The 24158-nt window shown below is 37.1% G+C and overlaps 1 protein-coding gene across 1 annotated transcript; it reads left to right on the forward strand.

Moving 5' to 3' along the window:
* The first annotated feature begins 218 nt into the window (after positions 1–218).
* Positions 219–23806, forward strand: LOC107310132 (desmoglein-1-like). The gene is made up of 16 exons (XM_015855495.2): positions 219–402; positions 6822–6857; positions 7209–7337; positions 8567–8722; positions 8846–8993; positions 9591–9754; positions 10100–10234; positions 10408–10593; positions 10785–11044; positions 12046–12188; positions 12343–12558; positions 13589–14185; positions 16147–16295; positions 16792–16852; positions 18969–19177; positions 21799–23806. Exons 1-16 carry the CDS (start codon positions 355–357, stop codon positions 22768–22770), a joined length of 3609 nt encoding a protein of 1202 aa, XP_015710981.1. The 5' UTR covers positions 219–354; the 3' UTR covers positions 22771–23806.
* Positions 23807–24158: the final 352 nt, after the last annotated feature.

Genomic DNA, 24158 nt, shown 5'->3' on the forward strand with positions numbered 1-24158 from the left:
ATCTTCCTCGCAAAGCTTGCCTTCTGTTTTTAAAACGTACCCTTTTGTATCTAACAAAGGGTTTCAGTGCAATAAGCATTAAGGTGTGTCTCTTAGCTTTTACCTGGAAGCAATAATGATGTTGTAAAGCGTTTCAGATGAGACCAGCCCAGGATTTGGGGGTGGGGAAAGACACTCTGTTATACCACATCTTCAGTGCTTCCTTCAGAGGGAGGCAGAGACACCTTGAAAGGCTGAGTATAAGGACATCTACCGAGTGCCTTTTTACATAGACACCAGAGTGGGGGGGGGAGGGAAAAGGAACAGGCTTGCAACCATAACTCAGTTGGACTTGTATCCAAGAAGTCAGATGCAATGGATTGGCTCCCTCACCGAACAGCTGCTTTTCTGTTCCTCTTATTGGTAAGTCAAATTTTACAACAATATCTCGAAACTTTGTCATTGTACTGACTGAATCCTCCTCAGCAGCCCATTACATTTCTAGGTCTAAACTAATAACGCCTCCCCCTCCCCACCAGAAAATCTTGTGAATTTAGCATGAATCTCATTTTAAATCTCATGTCTAAAGATTCTATAAAAGTAATTTAGGTTTTCATTAAATGCTGACAAACATTTCTTTTGATTACAATTTCTTAGTCTTTCGATGCTTAATATATAAGTTTCCATATTTAATGCTTGACTTTTCAGGAGAACATTGTTATGGGTATAATTTAAGGAGTCCCTTTTAAAAATAAAAATTACCTGATAATCTGACTGGATATTATTTTGTTCTATGTCTATGTTTTTTCTTCAATTGAGAGAAGGTGAAGAGCAAATATGTTTTTCTAAACTGGATAGTTTCAGAACTGGATGAATCTTATGGCTATAATCAAGAGAAAAGGATGATGAAATGTAGTGAAAATTATATTCAAGCAAAAATCAAGGCTTTGCCCATTATTTCACACTACAAAGAACTCCTACCTTGCAGTGCGCGTGTGTCGGGGCAGCCATGTGCAGAGCAAGTGAATGCATGATGAAAGTGTCACTCCTTAGATTTGTTTTTCTTACTGTAGTAGGAAAGTTGTGGCTATGGTGAATCAAAATAGTTGTACAATGTGTTCATCAAGGCATGGAACTTACCGAGAAATGACTTAAAGGAATTACGGTCGCCCTTTTATTCCTGCATTGTGGGTTGTTTTTTTCGTTTTTGCATGGACTTTTTCATTCATTATCTGTGCTCCTCATTTAAATTCAGGTAGAGCATTAGGGCCCTGAAGACTGAAAAGGATAGAATTTACTATATTGTTATGTTTTCCTGTGGTTTTTGATTTATATAATGTATTAGTTTGTTAATTCTGTGTCACTGTCACCTCTGGGGCTGTGGTGGTCAGGAAAAAAGGGGTATGTTTTTGTAGCATACAAAATCCTGAGACTTGCTTAGAGAAGGAAACCCATGGGTTGTATCTTGCAGGCGTCAGTAAGGTAGAACTACCTCATACAAGGCAGCTGCCAGGAAAACAGTGACTAAACTTGGCAAAAGCAGCTGTGGTTCGGATGCGTTATTACTTGTATAATGAAGCAAGCAGGTCTCTGAGATTGGCATGTTGTACATCGTGCTAACAGTGCCAGATTTTTATATAACATCAGTGAATATTTGTTTTACTCAGTTACCTGATGTTACTTACCCTGAATGGGTTAAAGTTTAAAAAAGAATTTCACTTTTGCTCTTTTATCTTTTCTCTTCAACTCTTCAAAATTTTCATTCTTTCAGTGTATTGTTTTGATTCTGACTGGTTTGGGATGTGTCAAGAAAAAGGAGTAACCAAGAAAACTGACACTATGTTTGTCAATGAGTATCAAATATTCAAACTCACAGAGGAAATGATGATTGCTCTTATTGTGTGCTTCCATGAACAGCAGTGGTCCTGGTGGCATGTATAGAGTAATAGTATCTTTCAGCACCGTAGAGGAAAGTGATGAACAAACTGTAGAGATTAAGTATACTATGTAAATTGTTTTAGTGCAAGACTGAAAAGCAGTCTTGGCTTTTGGCTCGTTTAATATTTCATGAAAACTATCTGTCTTAGTATGTGACTTAGTATATGGTTAATAACATGTATCAAATAAAAAGTCTGTGGAGTCATACACATTTTAGCACACTAGTGCACTTTGGAAAAAAGAAAACTTACCAGCTCTGAAACTAATAATTCTCCATATGCATTTCACCATTGGTGGGACTGATTCTGCAACCCCTGCTCACATGACTTCAAAGGCATTATTCTCATGAGTAAGGGAGTTCTGTTTGTGGTACTTGCGCCGACACGTTTTATGGAAATAACCTGTTTGATCAGGTATGACTCTTCTCCTGCCAGCCATCATGTGACAGCTAATAATTTTAAATTCACCACATCTCTCATATGCACTTTTGTCTGGCTGTATTTTCCCATGTCTTATCTATGCTTTATTTTCCAGTTGTAAGGCTCTAGTTGCACCTCCGACTCATAAGCTGAGCTGTACTTAAAAATATTTAGGGGCCCAAACTTCTCCACTTCAGTACTTGTGTACCAAACATCTGTCAGGGTGTAGCCAGGAAGCTGTAAGCTACTCTGAATAATTAAAAAACAAAATGTTGTAGAAATTGAAAATAAAGCAGTTCTGCATCAGAAGTATCAACTAAGATGAACTTCTTAAATCTGCAGTTACACTCCTGAGTAAAAATGGCTCCTAAATGGCATTCAGAGCTAGAGTGTTAGCTTAGAGACTCTAATGTGTCTTAGAGTGCTAAGATATATTAGAATTCTGGCTTAATTGATAACTTTTATTGAGGAGAGCATGATTAGAGCACATCTAATCTGAAAAACTAAAATTTGAATGATAATGGCTTACAATGTCCATCAAAATCATTTTTCTACTCATTTTTCTAAAGGTTGGGCTCAGTTACTCCACAGAAATTCATTATTTCTGTATGACTTGTTCTCTGCCACTTTGCTCAGTAGGCAAGAAACAATGTCAGTGGAAACTTTCCCAAAATGGTCTTTTCTTTGAGTAAATACATTTAAAATAAATGCAATTTTGGAATTTATTCATCTGACTGACATGAATATTATTACATTTCAGATAAAATAAGAACGGGATCCTTTTGTGCTGGTACAGTACAAAAACTGACTTCATATGCTAAGGCAGAAATAAACAGAAACACCTAACTTTTGCAGAATTACAAAACAAACTGACAGAAAAGTCATCCCCCCAAATTCCCCCTTAAATCCCCCCTTAAAGCTCATTCACTAGTGACCTGCAAAAAAAAAAAAAAAAAAAAAAAGAAAGAAAGAAAAGTACAGACAAAAACTGATCACTCTTTTTATTTAAAAGTTATCAAATAGCTTATTTTTAAGATTATATTGAGTCTTATATTTCAGGTTTGCTTGTCATATTTAACATGCATATGTTGTCTTAAACGAGTGCAGAACGGATAATGGGAAGGGCTCATATTTCAGCTCTTTGCTGGTCCAAGCTTTGGCTGAGTAAGACGTAAAAGTCTCAAAACGCTGACACAACCAGAGCTACCATGGCACCCTGATGAGTCATATAATGTATGTGAGTTCTCAGCACTCCTCCCATCACAGCCAGTAACAATACCACCGTTGACTTCAAAGAGTGAGAAGGAGATCCAATATGAATAATGCTGGGAAGATGTTAAAGGCATGTTCAGTCATTTAGATACGAGTAGGTGGAGGAGGGAGGATTCCATAAGTGTGTATAATATAGCTTGGCAGTCAATTAATGATTAGTTAATTTGTGTTTGTAAATTACTTTGAAGATGCAAAGAACCATGCACATCCTATGGGCCTAATTCTGTTCCCAGTTACATCAGAATAAACCTAGAATAACTCCAGTGTGACTCTAAGGCACCATCTCCTATACAAGGTTCATCATAATAAAATACAGGTTTTCAGGCAGACTACTGTGAGAATGATTGTCACAATAAAAATGTCTTAAGCTTGCATTTCTCCCAGCCCACACCAGAAACAGCTTGTGCAACAAGCCTCAAGTTTCTCTGCATTTTTCAGGGCCAGCACATCTTGATTTCATGCTGGTCAGCTTGCAGTCCCAAGGTCCTCAAGATACATCCCACATATTTCAGTGCCTCATATTGTTTTAATTGTCATTAATCACTGAATCTCTGGAAAGTACAGAATGCAGACAATCAGATATTAGTTCAAAAGGGACATTTCTTCACTGTTTAGAAGAGTACCAAACTAGCTTGCAGACAGATGGCAAAATGTACTTCTTCATTGGAAACTACACTGGAAAAAAAAAGAGTTTGCATGACATAGAGATGTTAAACATTGTCAGTTGGAGTTGAGGGGAGCCTTCTAACTGCTAATGAATGGAAAATATTAGGAAGGCAGGAGATTCTTCAGACCTGGATCATGCTGAATAGAACTGTGTAAGTTTAGCTGATGAACCAGGCAACTTCATCTGGTGTCTGTCTGCCCTCAGTCCTGAAACACAGCAGTAAGAAAGAGAGTTGCTGAATAAAGACATCGAGTTTGTTCGATCAGTATTTTCAAGAAACATCATAAACTGTACTGAGGACTCTGGATTCAAAACCGTCAATATTTCTTTAATGATTCTTATATTAGCAACATGTTGTAGCAGGATTTTTGCCTTCATCAGTAAGGGACAAAGCTGGAAACATGGGGCCTTAATTTAAAATTGCCAACTTTACTGATGAATAAATTATTGGAACTCCCATTATTGGAACTCCCATCATTGGTCCTCCAGTGGATGAAACTCCAGTGTAAAAAGGATATTCTTCATTTCTTGGAAGCAGAACTTCATATAGGCTAAATTAGGGGGTTTAATGAATATGCATGTCCTTAAGGAAGAGAATTCTATTTTTTTCTTTCCAGAGACACCCAACACAGCTTTTCAGCTAGGCCTTTTAAGCACAAAAGTGACATGACTGGATGTGAGATATTATTTTCACTGTTAAATAACAGAATATGCCATAGGATGCAGTCAGCAGACAAGATTCACTGGCATTGCAGTAGAAGGTGTATACCCATAATTTTCTGGGTCAAAACAATTGCTTGCATGCCAGAAAGGATTTCAGCCTAAGGGTGGAGAGGATTTTGCTGTACTTGCCAAAGCAAGCTCTGTTATGACAGTGCGATCAAGTGATATGAAACGTTGAATCAGTGCAATTTCTGGTGATTTTATCAGTCAGCCTCTCTGGCAAGGGTGTAATCAGCACCTTCCACTCTCCCATGTTTCCCCAAGCCACAAAGGGGATTTTAAAAGTACAGGCTTTAGTTACTACCAAGGTGAAAGCACCCCACAGCTTAAATGGATTCTAATACTGCAGACTGCCTTCTCCAATATGAGTAATGACTGCATATGGATGCTAACTGAAGATTTACAGTCACCAAGATATTAAAAGCTATACTGATGTGTTTAACACAGCATGAACCTGTCTATTTCCTTTTCAGAGACCAAAAAACGAATGTAACAATTTTCCTGCAAAGTTATTTGCTTAGCAGTTTGTGTCAATATAATGCTCAAAGATAACAAATAAACAAAAACAAAAAAAAATGTACTCCGTGGGTAGTCTCATAAATATCAAGGTATTGTATGCAGCAAAGAGGCAGAGTCACATTATAAGCTCCCTCCTTCACAGATTAATCTCATCTCACTCGATTGCATGAAAAATTATTTTAACATGAATTAAGAGAAGGATAGGTTGTGCCTATCTTCCAGTCTTGAGAGAACAACCTTACAATATACTTGAATTTAGGAAACTCCCATGACATGAAGTTATGAAGAAGGAAAAGTTCATCATAGATTATATCCACTCAATATCTGTCCTAAAATACACAAGACAGAATGTCAGTCAAAAAAATAAATTAAAAATGAAATGAAATAACCAAACTTTACTGAGAACCTATACAAACATGGAAAATTGGTAACTGGAGCCATTAGTCACATTCGGCAAGAAAAGGCAAACTCTGCAACAACTTTTTGAGTCATCTAGATATTTTGTTTCTCCCAGTGATGAATGAAACAAGCATCCAGTCCTGCAAATCCATGTTCTTCACCTTTCATGATCTGAAGAAAGCAGAGGTAGATCCTAAACCTAAACTCTGAGGAGATACATAGACTAAGTGAATTTGATTTTCACAGTTTATTTCGGAAGAAGGTTAATGAAATTGTGCTTTCTTTTAAAATACTAATCAAGAAATTGCACCTGATCCTCTGAACTTTATTTATTCAAGCCTTTAGGTATATAGATAGACCTCAAATCAAAGCCAACTGAACTCCAGGGAAATCTGCCTGTCTACTTCAGCTGTCTTTCCATTATACTTTAACCTCAAGAAAGCTTTTTCTCCTTTTGTTTAAATTGTATATTGAAGCATTTTAGGTCTACTGTGGACTAAGTGAGAAAAAAGAAATTATTTAGAATAAATCTTGCCACCATTACTTTCTCTTTTTTTTTCAGCTGAGATGGCTACAATCTAAAAATTCATGTGAAAACTGCATTTTGGTAATAGGTATAACTTGAAATTTGCTATAGCACATCTCTTCACAGTGCCCTGAAAGACAGAAATAATTCTGAATGTATTAATTCTCAAGGAATTGAAATGATGGATATAGGAAAAAAAAAAAAACAGTATAATGAAATTTACAGAAATACTTCAGCTGTGACCTAGATAAGTTATTGAAACAGACCTCAGAAAACATACTACTCTGGCTCTGCAATTCTGCAGTGTACAGTGTTTGGGTTCGAACTACTGCATTTTACCCTGCATTTTTCTATACTAATCTTTTTATCATTCTTGCAGGTACTCTTGGATTTCAGCACAGGATTTCATGTAGAGGTAATAAATATTCCTTTAGAAACTGATTTTTTATATAATGAAACATAATTTAAGAACAACATGGAAAATACTAAACAAAGGCATTTCTGAGCTTGAAGGTTGAAAATATGTTTAAATATTAAAAAGATGCAGGTAACAACATGTTCATCCCCTCAAAAGAATTTTTCCTGCACTGGAATACTTGTAAAGTATACTTGTACAGTCTTAGAGTTTGGGACTCGTTAATGTATTAAAAACACATATTATATAAAAATATATTTATTCCTACTTGTTGGGGGATGTTTTAAATATCTGAATTACTTTAAAATATATGAGGGTTGATGGTCACACGACACTGTAACTCTATCAAAGGTAAAAGAATGGAATGGAAATGGAACGGCGAGATGGAAAACATTCAGAAGACAAAAACGTGAATGGATAAAATTTGCTGCAGCTTGTAGAGAAGGAGAAGATAATTCTAAAAGGAATCCAATTGCCAAAGTAAGTAGAAAGCATAGCAGACGTGTTCATTGCCAGGGAAGCTTTTTCTAAAGACATGCTGATAAAAGACATTTAAAAGCACATTTGCTTAGACTAGTCAAAGCAAGGAACGTAGAATAAAAGAAAGATGACTAAGAAATTCCAGCTCAGATGGGACAGTCGCATAAGGCAAATGCACACAGCTGCTGAGGATTCACCAAAAGCCTCCTAGAACACTGCAGTCAGTCCCCTTCCTGGAGAGCTCCAACCATAGTCTCCTTATTGTGCAGTGTCTGTGTATTATAAGATCAAGGTATTCTTTTCTCTCTCACTCTGAGAAACAACTTGAGTGAGTACAAGTTCATGGATGGTGCCTGACTCATGCAGACAACAAAGAAAAGAGCTTGGGCTCCATGTTATAAGAAGGGCATAAAAATAGTAGAGAGAGTCCAAACAAGGGCAACAAAAAATGGTGAACAGTCTGGAGTCCAAGACCTATGGAAAGCAGCTGATGTCTCTTGGCTTCCTCAGCTCACAGCAGAGAAGCCATGGGGAAAGGCCTTATGGCGGCTGCAGCTCCTGACAGGTTGTGGAGGGGCAGCGCTGAGCTCTGCTCTCTGCTACAGCGAGGCCCATGGGAATGGCATGGAGGTATATAAACAAAGGCCACCAAAAGTCCTTCCGAAGAAGGACCGTGTGTATGTTTTCATTAGTGCATTGAAATGGCACGGAGCTGTGTCAGGGGATGGGGGATTAGGGAAAGGGTCTGCACCAGAGAGTGGTGGGTATGGAGCAGGCTGTTCAGGACTGTGGTCATGGACACAAGTACTAGACTTTAAGGAGAATTTGGACAAAACTGATTTTGGCTGGTGTTGTGTTGGATTCAGTGATCCTTGTTGGTCTCCTCCAGTTCAAGATATTCTGTGATTTTATGATTCTATCCTCTCTCCACGATAGTGTCCCACAGGAGGTACATATACTCTTGGAAGTTTCTCTGCCCCAGCAGCTGCACTTCACTGCTAGGAGCCTGAGAAAGAGAAATCTTGTCCAGTACTCAAGTACAGATGTAGTTGTAGGCTGATTGTTTCGTAGAAAAGACTTAACTTTGTTCAATCGATTGAATCTTGCGATATGTGTTTGAGAGAAAAGCTGATGAAGAATTTTTAAGAAGACTAACAGTAGGGGAAAAGAGCACTGCAGGTGTTCTCTGTAAAGTTTTCAGTATAAATTACTATTATCTATTATTGCAGATTCGATCAGACTGTGAAGAGAACAATCCAGTCACATACAGCATCTCTGGAGTTGGAATTGATCGTGCCCCTTATGGAATATTTGTTATTAACCCAAGAACAGGAGAAATTAATATAACATCAATAGTGGACAGGGAAGTGACCCCTGTATTTGTCGTAAGTACACCTTGATTTATTCCCCTTTTTAATGATGGATGTAGCTTGGAATAGGAAAAGCACAAGATTGCTGCTTTTCTTCCTTTGCTTTTGGTTTTAAAATGAGTAAATATCTTTACCTAGATACGCTGTTTTGCAAAACACTCAGTGACCGGTATGGATTTGGAACCACCTCTTGAACTTCGAGTCAGAGTTCTGGATATAAATGATAATCCTCCTATATTTGCACAATCAGTATTTACCGGATCTGTTGAAGAATGCAGTATGGACAGTGAGTAGCTATGTTATGCCTGTTATGGTAAAGTCAGTGAAGAATCCAAACTATAGTTCATATAAACCTGGTTCCACTTCAAATATTTGTATTTGCAGCCTAAATGTTGCAGCTGAAGTAGAATATTAATAAATAAGTCCCTTATTAAGCACTTAAAGTTTTAATTATTGGAATCATATTGGGATTCAGGAGATACAGGAGAATAACACTGAGTGTGTTACACTTAATTGTGGTTAACGCTCATATTTGACCTAGAAATTTTCATTCTAAACTGTGGAGATTTCTTATGTGGATATCTACAGGCTCAGTACTCACCAATTTTGCATACTCTCTGTGGTGACTTAAGGAGTGTCAGCAAAAATCTACTTTCTTTCACCTAACTTGAGGTTTTAATGTATTTTGAATTTATTCACATTTCATCATAATCAGAACAAAATTAAGCTGCTGTTTGTCTTCATAAATGTCAACAATAAGATAGCATTCTGTCATTTTTTATGCACCAGGTATTTAGCACCATCATTTTTTTTCTTTGTCTTTTTCCCTTTAGCAGATTTTATAATTTGGTTTTAATTTTTCATATTTTTTTTTTATTCACAGACACACTGGTGATGAAAATAATTGCATCAGATGCTGATGAGCCAAATCACTTGAACTCTAAAATTGCCTTCAAGATAGAGAGCCAGGAACCTTCAGGCCAGCCCATGTTTATTATGAACAAATACACTGGAGAACTCCATCTAGCAAATTATCTTGACAGAGAGGTACTATTTCTATTTCCCAAGTCAAATGAAAAGATGCTGTTGTATATCTTTAAGTGTGATATGATGCCAGGGCGCATGGGAGGGAAGCGAGGTGGAGAGGAAAAAGAGAAAAAGTGTTTCTTTTACAAAAATAAATAAATAAATAAATAAATAAATAATGAATAATAAATAATTTTAAAAAAAGAAATAAAAGAAATAAAGTAAAATGGAGAAAACACATGTTTTTATATGTGTTAAAATGAAACATCAGAGGGAAATTCCTGTATGAAAAAAACAGTAGCAAGACAACAGTATTTATAAGATGAAGAGATTATTTTAACAGGATAATTTCTTTTTCTGTGGCAGCAACACAGTAGTTACACTTTGGTTGTGAAGGCATCAGACCGCGATGGAGCAGCAGATGGAATTTCCTCCCTTTGTAGCTGTCATGTGAAAGTTATTGATGTCAATGACAACTTCCCAACTCTTGCTCAAAGCTCTGTAAGTTCTTAAAACCAAAAGCATTGCGATCAGAAAGCACAAATCCATTTCTACTAAGCTATTTAAATTTTAATTTATTTATTTTTTTAATATCGACTGTGGACAGGACATTCTTAAACAAAATTATCTGTGGTCAGCTATCTTTGCTAAGAAGTATTTATCTGTCATTCCAGTTTTCAGCAAGTATTTCAGAAAACTCACTCAGTTCAGAAATTCTTCGAATACAAGCTCTGGATGCTGATGAAGAGTTTAGTGACAATTGGTTGGCAGAATTTTTCTTTATATCTGGTAATGAAGATAACTACTTTGAAATTGTTACAGATCCAGCTACAAATCAAGGAATCCTCAGAGTAATTAAGGTATGGATAAGTATTGCATTCAGCTGTTGAAGTAATCATATTAAAATTGTTTTAATTGTTAAAAATAATAATAATAATAATAATTAACAGCTCTGTCAGTCAAGTATTTAAAATAGCATAGTTTGAATGCTTTAAATAAGTTTGAAGTCCAGGAAGTTTTGTTTTCTGTTTTTCCATGTTTTCTTTTTTAGGAACTGAATTACGAACACATCCCAACCCACTCACTGAGCATTGGTGTCAGGAACAGAGCTGAATTCCACCATTCTGTTATGTCGCAATATCAAGTCATTGGAACACCCCTCATAGTAGAAGTAAAAAACGTGGTTGAGCCGCCAAGATTTAACCCATCTGCTATAATCTTATCTGTACCACAAAGAACAAGGGTGAATTATGTTGTGGGAACATACACAGCCTTCGATGAGGACACAGGCACTACAGCAAATAATGTTATGTAAGCTCTGTTCTACATTACCCCTCAGATGGAAAAATTCTTCAAGATTACAACTGAATAAGTAATTGGTAATCTCTATTGCAGTTGAAGAAGTAGGAGGACTGTTTACAAAGAGTATTTTAAAAACAGCAGAAAAAAAAAAGCTTAACAGAATAATAGAGTAGTATATTCTTATGCTATGATTGCTCTTGTTTCCCAGCATACTTTTCTTAGCTTTGTAAATGAAACAAAGATATTATTCTTCTATCAAGCTGCAATTTAAATAAATCAGAACAGATTTTTCTGACCTAACGTAGGAATATTCTTTTTGTGAGATCTGAAACATTTACTAAAAATAGAGAATCTGACAGCATCTCTAAACAAGACAAGCAGTAAACCACAATAAAGGGCAATATTATAAAATCAGAATATAAGTCACTATTGGCTCACTTCATAGTAAAAATAAATAAATTGATTTTGTATCTATTTCTGCTGAAATTCAGGACAGTTTTAATAGAAAATTTGTTTTTAAATAAATATAGAAATAAATGCACCCAAATTAAAAAAAATTTAAAATAAAATTGAAAAGTCTTCATAAATCTGAAAAATTATTAGCAAACACAACCATAGAATGTTATCGGAAGAGTCATGGATTTAGCAACTGATAGTATCATGAGTTGTATCAAAGCTTTACAGGATCCAAATAGATTACATTTACTTTTGGATTATCATATCACTTTTAAAATCTAATGGGCTCTATACACTTCCTTTATTACTGGTTATTTTATGGTGCACCTCTTTTGACATCTAAAGAAACCTTGTTTGAATAGGGTGAAATGCAATGGCATCTAGCATAGCCTAAAGAAAAGTTTTCCGAAGTGACAAGTATTATTTACAAAATGAATGTGAAGTAGACCACTATATCATATGGAGTCCATGCTAACTGAAATAATTTATTCCACTCAAATAACTAGGTCTTTTATTCAACTTTATTCTGAATATTTTTCCTAAAATAAATACAGATACAGTATAGGACGTGATCCAGGTGCCTGGTTCAGAATCAATCAAAACACTGGGGAAATCACATTAAGCAAAGTTATTGACTGGGAATCCACCTATGTAACAAATGGGCGGTACACAGCAGAAGTTCTGGCTATTACCAGAGGTAAGAAACAGATTTCTGAAACAAAACAATTCATTATATATATATATATGTATATATATATATATATATATATTCAATTCCATGTTTTCCCACCTGAACTCATTGTTTATAGTATCAGTATTGCCTCATGATCACAAATACCTTCTTTTTACAGGGGTTCCTCGATATACTGCCACTGGAACCATTGTACTTACAATGCAAGACACCAGAGACAACTGTCCAGCTATCAATACAGAATTAAGGAAAGTGTGTATGCATTCCCCATCAGTGATTATCACAGCAAAGAGCATAAATGATCAGTATGCCCTTCCCTTTACATTCAGCATACATGGTGAACCTCAAACCACGTGGATTATCAGATCAATAAATGGTAAACTTACATTTTATAACAGTATATCATAGTAATAAGCTCCTATCTGAGATAACAGATTAGGATACATTTTACAAGCAAAAATGTAAATTAGTCATTAAAATATATTATTCTCACTTAAATGTGATTCTGTGTTCATATGGATACACAGAGAAAATGCACATGTATATATATTAATGTTAGAATTGTATATGTATTAATGTTAGAATTGTATATGTATTAATGTTAGAATTGTATATGTATTAATGTTAGAATTGTATATGTATTAATGTTAGAATTGAAGGAGAATCATCACATGCATTTCATTTAGTTCTCATCTTTTAAAGGAGATGAAAAATGTGCCAATCAAAAGAAAACAGCAAAACTCTGCATGAGTCTAACTATGATAGGCAGTTCTATTGGTCTAAACCCTATGAGGCAATTCAAAAGCAATAATTTGACACCTTTTTATTTTTATTTTATCTAAGAAAAAAGTAGATAACAATATATTTTTCTAAGTATATGACAAGACTATTATGTTAATTTATTAGAATAAAAAGTTCTTAGCCGGTCTTTTTTTTTATGAGAGCCTTATGAAAATGTCAAATAAAGATTACAGGTTTTGCAGTTCATGCTGCAAATTCTTCTTGTTTATATCTCTATGAAAACACTTCAGTCTCTGAGCTTATCCAGTTTCCTCAAAGAGGAGTGAAATAGCTAATGAATTCATCAAACCTCATACTTCACTAAATGAGGAAAATCATTTGGAAGGTGTAATAATGTGCAGTAGCATCATTTATGTTTCTGAAGTCAAAAATTGATGACTAGACTGATCTAGCTGAAGTTTCCCAAAACTGAAAAACATCGGCATAGATCAAGATCATATTTCAGCTTTGAATAAGTACTGTCCGTGCATAAATAACTGAAGATCTAATATAAGAATGAAGAGCAAATCTAATGAAGAACTTACTCACAAAAAATAAAAAGATATTTGCAATATTTAGAGTCAACACCTTAATCTAAACATTTTTCTTATTTTTCCCCCCAAAAGCTTCCTCTGCAGAATTAATAAATCAGAACATGGACTTTTACCTTTACAAGATCTCTATCAGAGTAAGAGATAGCCAAGGTCGAACTTGCTCGCAGCCATATGTGATTCCTCTGCAAGCTTGTCGATGTGACAGTCGCAATTACTGCAGCAATGGGGCCACAAAAATAATTATCATTGGAGGTGGTGGTGGTAGTGCTGGTGGTGGTGGAGCTGGTGGTGCTGGTGGTGGTGGAGCTGGTGGTGCTGGTGGAGGTGGTGCTGGTGGTGGTGGTGCTGGTGGTGCTGGTGGTGGTGGTGCTGGAGGTGGTGGTGCTGGAGGTGGTGGTGCTGGTGGTGGTGGTGCTGGTGGTGACGGAAGCCAGGGTGGTGGAGGAACGGGACAAGACTATGGTGGGACTGGGTACGAAGGAGGTGGTGGCATGGACTCCTACACAGACACTGACACTGGCGTAGACACTGGCGGTTACGACACTTATACTGGAGGCACTGATAATGATTACGGCAGAAATGAATACGGTGGATATGCCCAAACTGGTTCTACCACACTTAGTGGTTCTGCCATTGGCCTGATGTTTCTTGGTGGATTAATATTTGTTCGTAAGTATAAAATTAAGAAAATGATTCTATTAACTGTTTTAAAAGTGTATATTTTCCTTATGGCTTCTTTTTTGGTCAGTTATTTACTTGTGAACTCCCATGGTCAACTCAGAAGGAAAAAAAAAAAAAAAGTTTTATATAAGAATATGTTTATATATTCATATACTACATATATATATAAATTTCATTCAGAAATAATGATTCCCATCCTAAAAACTTAGGTTTTTTTCTTATGTATTATTCTGTTCTCAGACCACTAGTCAGGGTCAAAATATTTAGCAGAAGATTCAGAAGATTCTGGGCAAGAGGTGCTTCTATTACTTTACAACATTTGTAATGTTGTAATTTGTTCTGTAGTTACATTACTAAAACAAATGGATCAAGTCAGGTATGAAAAGATGCAAGGCACAAACTTCCTTTGAGCTTTAAACCAGATTTCACTTGTAGAAAGACAAAGCTCATTGGCTTAATTTTTTTATTTTTTAATATTTTTAATTAAAATTTAAATATATATATATATTATTTTTAATTTTAAAATGTTATTTTTTAAAAATTAGTCAGTGTTACTAAATAATACGTCTGTTAAAAAACAGTAATGTCTGTGATAACAGGATCAAAGCAGATCATTCATTCATTCATTCACTCACATGTTCCGGTATTTTTGAAGAAGCATGAGTTTAAGGGAGAATAATGAGTCAACCTAGATTTTATGCAACATATGAACTTCAGCAATTACTTCCCAGGCAACCACAGTCATTCATAACTGTTCTTCTTTCATGATATGAGTATCAAACAGTGCAGAAACACTGACTACAACAACTATGGAGACCTGATTTTTTGAGGAGGGTAGTCATATTTGGCCTTGGTCTCTAATTAGTGGGAATCAACATACAAAATTTTGAAGTTGTAAAAGGCCATCTTATTTGTAGTTCCCATGTGGTTAATGTTACAGAACAGACTACCCTTCTGCCTTCAGAAATCTCTTATAGTCAAGGGTCTGAAATAAATACATCCTTATTAATGAGGTGTGAAGTAGCACTTCGTGCACTGTATAGCCCTTTCTCTTTACCAAAGAGAAAAGTTTGGTATATTTTGATGTTAAAGTGAAAGTTTTAGATACTTTAGTTAGTTTGCTGTAGGCAGTTGTCTCCCTGCTAACTCTGAAGGAATACTAGGTTACTAACATAGTTATCTAGGTTAATGGGCTAAACACAACCACAGTGAATATCACAGCCCTTTCATAAAATGAGCAACGTTTTGTTGTTGTTGTTGTTGTTGTCATTTGTTTGTTTGTTTTTTATGGTAGTTTTGAAAGGATTCAGCAATGCACAACACTAGTGCAAGGAATAAACATAATACATCGCATTGAGAAACCTGACTCACTCTGTCTAATCATTGGTTAAAACTGGGATTTGGAGTTTGTATTATCTTTCAAAAAAACGTCAAGTAAAGGTGATGTGGTAATGCAACAGGAGAGTTAGACAAAGATCACTGCAGCCAGACAGACAGCTCTCTATTTCTAATGATTCTCTTCTAGTGTGAATTTCTTTTCAATTTCAATGTCTGAAGAGAAAAACATATTCATCTGCATCAAGTATGAATATCATTGAATGCTATATATAGCAAGACTGGTTTTGTCTGTTTAATTTTCATGCATCTGCATCTTATGTTCATTCAGTTGAGGTAGAGCAAAGTCTGTTCCCAGGCATATAAGCATAAAATTGGAGTAGCAGCTCTACTCCACCCTAATTTTGTTCTACTATAAATAAAGGCAAAATTATTCTGAGTACCCAAATTCATACATTTTCAGAAGCAGCTAATGATTCTGAAAGCTAGACTTGCAGGCTGCTTAGTTTGAAACATTTTAAAAGAGACATTTCCAAAAGTTCTTGGTCACTTGTAGCTATTTCTATGAAGAAGAGATTTCCTAAATAGCTGTTTCCTGTTTCTTTCCTGTTAAGTGATTCCAATTTTGATGTCAATGAGTGATTGTTGTGGCTGTGGACCTGGAGCTGCAGCTGGAGTTGGAACTGGATTTGAACCTGTACCTGAATGCACAGAAGGTGCAATTCATCCATGGGGAATAGAAGGTGCACAGCCTGAAGACCGGGTCAGTACATTCTGTGTTTCAAAAGTTCACAGTAATTTGTGTTTACAGAAAAGATTCCATTTGCCTAGAAGCAAGAAAGGGATAGTAACACTTTGACATCTTCTAAAAGAAGCCTGGCATTTTCAGCCATTACCAGGCAGGCATAAAAAGTGATTGATTCTTAATTAATACTTGCGGATGGAACTTTTGTGCTTCAGGTTGTAATTGGTTAGCATGGCCCAACAGTTTGATCTTGTTCCCTCAGCTGAATAATAACTGACAAGCTTTTCAAATGCAAGGTAGGGGTAAACAACAGAAACCTTCTTCTCTAATCATCTTTTACATTGACAGTGAAAAACACTTTTGGTCTTTTTTTTTTTTTTTTTATGAGCAGTAATTCATAACTATCATTGATAGTTCAGACTGGTAATTTCTTCTTAACATGATTTGCAAAGTCTTGTTTTTTATATGGGAATTTCAAAGTCATCATTCAAGGAATTAAAATATTGTTTTCCAGGATGTCTCACACATTCTTGCCCCAACAACAGCTGCTGGAGGTGATTTTGGTGAGCCTTCTGGTAAGGAGATCTTAAGATTTTCAATGTTTACTCTTGTTAAGCTATCTTTCAGTACTTCGTGTCCTCTGGCTCAAGGAGCGCACTGCTTTCACAGCTACAACCCAGCCCTTCCAGTCTTGCCTCCACTGCTCCTAATCAAACTGACACTACTAGGATTTCCAGCATGCACAAAGTATCTGAGGTTTGAGCCCTGAATATGAGCAGATTCATTTCTGCAAACTACTTCCAGCTAGTAGATGGAGGCTCTTTTCATTATAACAATTTTAGAAGAAATCAATCTCAATACCAAATTAAGAAAATTTTCTTTTATAACCTACTGGTGAAAGATTAATTTCTTCCCAATTTCCAGGCTCTGCTTAGAAAAAAAGGAGAATAGGATCTGTTGAGTAGCCAGTTAATTAACTGCCTAATTGTGTGCAGCTTAGATATAGAACTGGCATATAACATAATAAATGAAGTGCTTTTGTGATAAGGTTTCTCCTGGAATTTGTTATCCGTAGAGAGTAAGTTTCCCCACTCCTTTCAGTAAAGATGCTGGTACACATCCATTTTCTCCAGCTTCTGATAGGAGGACACTTCACTCTGCAAGCAGCAACTTCTTTGATGAGTAGATTGGCCAAAAATGTTATACTCTAGATATGAAGATAGGAGAACATTTAGGGTCATAAATGGGAAATAACAGTCTTTGTTCTCAGGGAACTTTTGCTGCTGTGACAGTTGAAAAGTTTAAGACTTTCACCTGTGATTTACTTTATTTCCACTGTTCAGTATTGCTATATTGCTACAGTGTGAGCCCCAGGTTCAAATTCTACCTGTTGAGACCAAGATTAAATGAAAAAAAAGAAAAATAGAATTTGGCCTATATTTCTTATTGTAAGTGTAACCAAGACTATTGTTTGCAATGGCTTTGTATTATATTAATCAGTAATATTTAAGATCACACTTTCATTGCTATCATACATGAAAAATTACGGAGAAGATAAAATTCTGTGGGTATGTTCTGGTTTAACCCAGCAGGTGACTCACCATCACACAGTCATTCAGCCAGTTTCCCCTTCCCAGTGTGATGGAGGAAAGAATTTAAATAAATAAATAAGTAGAACTCACGGGTTGAGATAAAAGTGTTCACTAAGATAAAGGAAAATAGTTATAACTACATATATATAAGTATATATTACAAGTGATACACGTATAATTGTTCACTGCTCCTGACTGATGCCGTAGGCATACTCATATCCCCATCAGAACTCTCCTTCCACATGGTGTTATATGGTATGGAGTATCCCTTTGGCCAGTTTAAGTCAGCCAACCTGATTCCATTCCCTCCCAGCTCCTTGGGCCCTTCACTGCAAATGACCTTGGCTCTGTACAACACTGCTTAGCAAGAACTATAAACATCATCATTATCAACATTGTTATTCTCCTAGAATCAAAATATAGCATCATTCTAGATTCTCTCAAGAAAACAATTACATCTCAGCTGAAACTAAAACAGTATGATTTTATAATTTAGTGTAAAGTTTATTTTCATTCTTCATTATTAACATCAGGTATGATCAACTCTTGTTCACCTGAAACTCCATTAATATTCTAACAACTAGAAAAAATATTCTAACAAAGCTATTTCATAGAATCATAGAATCATAGAATCATAGAATCATAGAATCATAGAATCATAGAATCATAGAATCATAGAATCATAGAATGGCAAGTCTTAGATAAACTGACTTTAACTCCAGAGGGATTATATATATATATGCATATATTTGCATAAATATCCATAAGCATTATCTTATTTGCTAACGCAAATCCCATGGTAGTATACACATACACCAGAGAGAGAAAGCTCCCCTGTTACACAAGTCAATCATTGATCTTTTAAAGCATGTATGCTCAGCGTCACAAATAAAATTCAGGTTTTAGACGTCTTCTAGTATGCACTTCATTTTTATTGCAGTTTCAATGTTTGGCACATGTGTGTAGAACTGTGTCTAAAATTAATCAAAAGTACCTTTAGATTATCAGTACTGTCATTACACTCCTTACAGAAACAACTGACAAATTCTGCAAAAAATTTCACAGAGTACAGGAGGAATAACTTATTTTCTGTTTGCAGATATATATACAAATACATATGGAGGAGGAGGAGTAGTAGCATCTGGTGTGGAAGAAACTACAGGAGTTGGTTATGGCACTGGTACTGGTTATGGAACAGCTGGAGGGATTTCTGGAACCGGGGAAGCAAAAGGATCAGTTGGAGGAACAATAAAAGAATATCGAGAAGGAGGGGTGAACATGGCTTTCCTAGACAATTACTTCTCAGAGGTAATGACATGGTCTTTTTTGGGGTTATATCTGTGAGACTGTTGTTACACTATCCTCCAAAAGTGAGACTGTGGAAACACAAAATTGTAGAATCGCAGAAACACAGAATCATGGAAACATGGGATCATTTATGCTGGAAAAGACGTTTAAGATTAAGTCCAGTCATCAACATAACACTACCAAGTCTACCACTAAACCATGTCCCCAAGAGTCACACATACATGCCTCTTAAATACTTCCAAGGATGGTGATTCTACAACTTCCATGGAAAGCCCATTTCAATTTCTAACTATAGATAATTCAACTCTACTGAAACTTCCATGGTATATAACTGGTGTGAGAAGTTAACGTATTAATAGAAAAACAAAACAAAACAGGATATTAGTAATACTGCTTTGGAGTTGTTGGCATAGGAGTCTTAATTACTCAGTAGGACTCCTTTTTGTAAAATTGGTGGAAACACTGTGGCTATTGGCAAGTAATTAAATTATTTCAACTTAATAAGTGACCATCAAATCTATCAGTTTTCCACTGTTTTTCGTCTATAATTAGCCTATACACACAGATTTTACATGATTAATGGGATATATTTTTTATGATCAGCATGAAATATATGTAAGATGCAGTACTTTAATCACATATAAAACTCAAAATCATATAAAACATTAACATCTAAGAATTAATGTATCTCAAAATCTATGCAAGATTCAATGGAGGAAATGAAATAGTAGTCCTGAAGCCCTGAGCATAGATTTCATAAAGTCATAGAATCGCCAAGGTTGGGAAAGATTTACAAGATCATCCAGTCCACCCATCCACCAAGCACCAATATTTCCCAATAAGACATGTCCCTCAATACAATACTGTCATGTTTCTTGAACACCTCCAGGGACGGTGACACAACCACCTCCCTGGGCAGCCCATTCCAGTGCCTGACCACTCTCTTGGAAAAGTACGTCTTAATTTACAGCCTGAATCTCCCCTGATGCAACTTGAGGCCATTCCTTCTAGTTCTATTGCTGGTTATGTGGGAGGGGAGGCCAAATCCCACCTCAACACAACCTCCCTTCAGGTAGTTGTAGAGAGTGATAACGTCATCCCTCCTCTTCTCCAGGCTGAGGCAATCTGAGCTCCCTCAGCTGTTTTTTAACATCTGTGTTCCAGAAGGCGCCCCCCCTCCCCCCCGCCCCCCCGCCCCCCCCCCCGGCCCCGGTTTTGTTGCCCTTCTCTGAACATGCCCCAGGGCCTCAATGTCTTTTCTTGTAAGCGAAGGAACCCAAAACTGAACACAGTACTTGAGCTGCAGAGTCTTCTTCCCTGCTCCTGCTGGCAACTCTGTTTCTGATACAAGACAGGATGCCATTGATCTTCTTGCCAACCGGGCACGCTGCTGGCTCATGTTCAGCTGAGCATCAACCAGTACCCACAGGTCCATTTCCTCTGCACAGCTTTCCAGCCATTCTGCCCCAAGCCTGTAGCATTGCATGGAGTTGTTGTGACCAAAGTGCAGGACTCAGTACTTGGTCTTGTTGAACTTCATCCCATTGGCCTCAGCCCAGCAATCCAGCCTGTCCAGATCCCTCTGAAGGGCCTTCCTACCCCCAGGCAGATCACCATTTCCTCCCAACTTGGTGTCATCTGCAAACTTACAGAGTACACTCAGTGCCATCATCCAGATCATCAATAAGTATACTGAGGCCCCAGTACCGGACCCCTGATTTCTCCAAGACTGTGATCTACACAGCTGGCCTAGGAAAACTATGTATTAATTTTCTGCTTGCCATATCTATCCCCACAAATCACCCCTTCTACTGACAGTTTCAGTCTCCCAGCTCCCTGCCTCCTCTCCCTTCTGGGTCTCCACTTTTGTCTTTCTCTGTTTTTCAACCTCACGCCTCTTTAAATTCTACTGTTTCCTTCTCTCTGTCCCCTCCATGATCATCCTGTCATCATCGGTTTCATCTCAAAGCATCAACCTCTTTCCTGCTCAAAATGGATTCTCCACTGGGCACGCCATGCCTTTCTCACTGTGGTCAACACTCACTGACCTTCCCCCTGCCCATGCTTCCTTGCTGCTCTCCTTGCTATCCTGCTTCAGTTCTCTACCTACTACTTTGTCTGGACACAGCTGCCCAAGAAGGGTGCTCCTTTCCATCCATCCCACAGTGAGACCTGCTGTCAGAAAACCGATACCACCATTCCTTGGCTGTCTTGTTTAGCTCTGTTTGTGTTATCCTCTCCCACCATTTCAAAACTTTAACAAAGGATTCTTTTTATCAAAATAAAAAACACTGGATAAGATTCTGGGAGCATGAAGGCAGGAAATATCTAGTAAAATTATTGCTAGGATAAATTTCTTTTATATAAAAGTCTCAAGTCTCTTCAGTAACTTTTTAATGAAATCTGAGATATTAAGTGTTTTCAGAAACAAGAAAATATGAGTAGCATTTGGGTAAAGCTTATTTCAGGGTCAAAAACATTTTGATGGTTTTTCTTTTGTCCTGTGATGTTCTTTTTTAGTTAGCTTGGCCCTACTGCAATAGGGAAACCTCACTATGGTTTCAGCCATCATTGTTAAAAACTTGACACTTTGTTTTCTTTTCCATTTTTGCAAACTACAGAAAGCATTTGTGTATGCAGATGAAGATGAAGGTCGGCCAGCAAATGACTGCCTATTAATATATGATCATGAAGGAATAGGTACTCCTGTTGGCTCTGTTGGTTGCTGCAGCTTTATTGGAGAAGATACAGATGAAACATACTTGGAAACTTTAGGACCAAAATTTAAGACTTTGGCGGAGATCTGTCTGGGCAAGGAGATCGAACCATTCCCTGATGCCAATCCACCTTGGCCAGGCATTAACGTCAACTTTCCCAACACTGAATGTGACCTAAACCTGCCACCACCTGGAACCACAATCCTTGTCAACGGATCTGCACCTATGGCTCCCCCAGTTGGCACTACCACTGTTGTTACTGAAAACACCTATACGTCTGCATCTACCGTACAGCCCCCACGGCCAGTGCCTGATCCTTTGCTCCATGGCAATGTGACGGTGACAGAGACCTATGCCTCCGGTTCTCCTTCTCTTTGTGTTGATCCACTGCGTGCATCCAATGTTGTTGTAACAGAAAGGGTTGTTGGTCCCGCATCTGCCTCTGATTTGCGTGGCATGCTAGATATCCCTGATCTTACAGATGGGTCCAACGTAATCGTCACAGAAAGAGTCATTGCGCCTAACTCCCGGCTCCCAGCATCTCTGAGCATTCCCGATTTGGTAGATGGGTCAAATGTGGTGGTGACAGAAAGAGTGTTCAGGCCTGCCTCTGGGATGCCAGGCAGCTTAATAAATATACCCTCAGAGTTATCCAATGCCCACAATGTGGTGGTCACTGAGAGGGTAGTGTCAGGGTCTGGGATGAGCAACGTGACAGGGGGAGGACTAGGAGGAGCCAGCCTGGGTGGACTAAGCAGCACAGGCCAAATGCTCAGTGCTGACTGTCACCTTGGTCAGGCAATGGGTACAGCATCCCCTGGCACCTCCCGGAGAAGAGTGACAAAGTACAGCACCGTGCAATACTCCAGCCAGTAAGGCTCCTGTCAGCGCACCTCCTCAGTGAAATTACCACTTGCACCAATAATTATTAGCTGCCACCCACCAAGAATATTGTCATTATTTATAACTAGCACACAGCACTGAAATTACAGGGATTCATCCTTGAGTAAGGATCTCAGAAGGATGCCCTGTTACAAGGTCAGAAATTGTCAGTGAGAGGAAAGTTGATGTTAGCTCTAAATTTTGCTCTCTCTCTCCACAGAGCTGTAAGCACGTACAAACAGGCGCCAATGTTTTTGGAGAGAGATCAGATTACTAAGCAGATCCGTGAGAGGGGATCTCTGTGTGCGTGCAGTATCAGCATGAATTAATGTAACATGGAAGAGTGTTAAAATACTATACTGCTCAGAGATCTCCCACTGCTACCAGATTTAGGTTCATTGCTCCTTACTGGCAAGACAGAAAAAGATAGCAATTTAAAATTAGTCAATACAAGACTAAAAAAGCACTTTCAAATGTATCACTTTACTTTTCATATAATTCCAGGTGCGCTGCAAAATGGCACTTTGAATCATTTGTCACCAGCAAAAGTTAAATGTAATGATCATATAAACACAATATTTTTTATAGCTTACTAAAGTTCTCAGTGAAACTCACAATCTTTCATGACCTTCTGTGTTGTAAATGCTCATGACCATGAGTGTCACCAAGAATTTGCTGCAGCTGGAGCTGCAATGTTGATGCTATAAACGAACAAGTTGCTGGCTTCATCTTTTTTGACTACCATTACACTTTACTTAAAACTAGAAGGACCTTGGTGATAAACAAGAGCATTTAGTTGGATTTTTGTGCTAATCTATGACTACCATTTAAGTCTCCAACACAATGTTATTTTACGAGGACTATAACAAAACATGCCATTTCTCTTTTCAAATGCTGCCAAGAAAATAAAGTCATATGAGCTTTGTGATGTGGGGAGGCAATAGCAAGTATTATAATACTGATAGTGGTAGCTGAAGATCTTCGTGAAAAAAAGAAAAAAGAAAAAAAAGGAAAAATAAAACCTTGGGAACAACATGAATTTGCAAATATGCAATGCGGAGAATTATTATTTCATGTGTCAATGTGTTTTGCATTGATATTTTAAAAGTGTGTTTTAATGTGTTAATTGAAAAAGTCTTTTTGATTCTATAATCTTAATTAAATCTGGCTTTTATTTTCCCACAAAAACAGCTCTAGTTGACTCTCTTATTCTAGCAATACTTTAACATACTTTACAATATGAACTGAAGGAGCAAAATACTGAAATATAGTACCTATCTCATCTTATTTCTGTATCATATGTATAGTAAGCATAGTGTATGCAACATCGCTTCAGTGTAAATACATTAGAGTTATATGGAGGGATTGGCTTGTTTTGCTAG

This window comes from Coturnix japonica, chromosome 2, assembly GCF_001577835.2.
Source record: "Coturnix japonica isolate 7356 chromosome 2, Coturnix japonica 2.1, whole genome shotgun sequence".
NCBI classification, from domain to species: domain Eukaryota; kingdom Metazoa; phylum Chordata; class Aves; order Galliformes; family Phasianidae; genus Coturnix; species Coturnix japonica.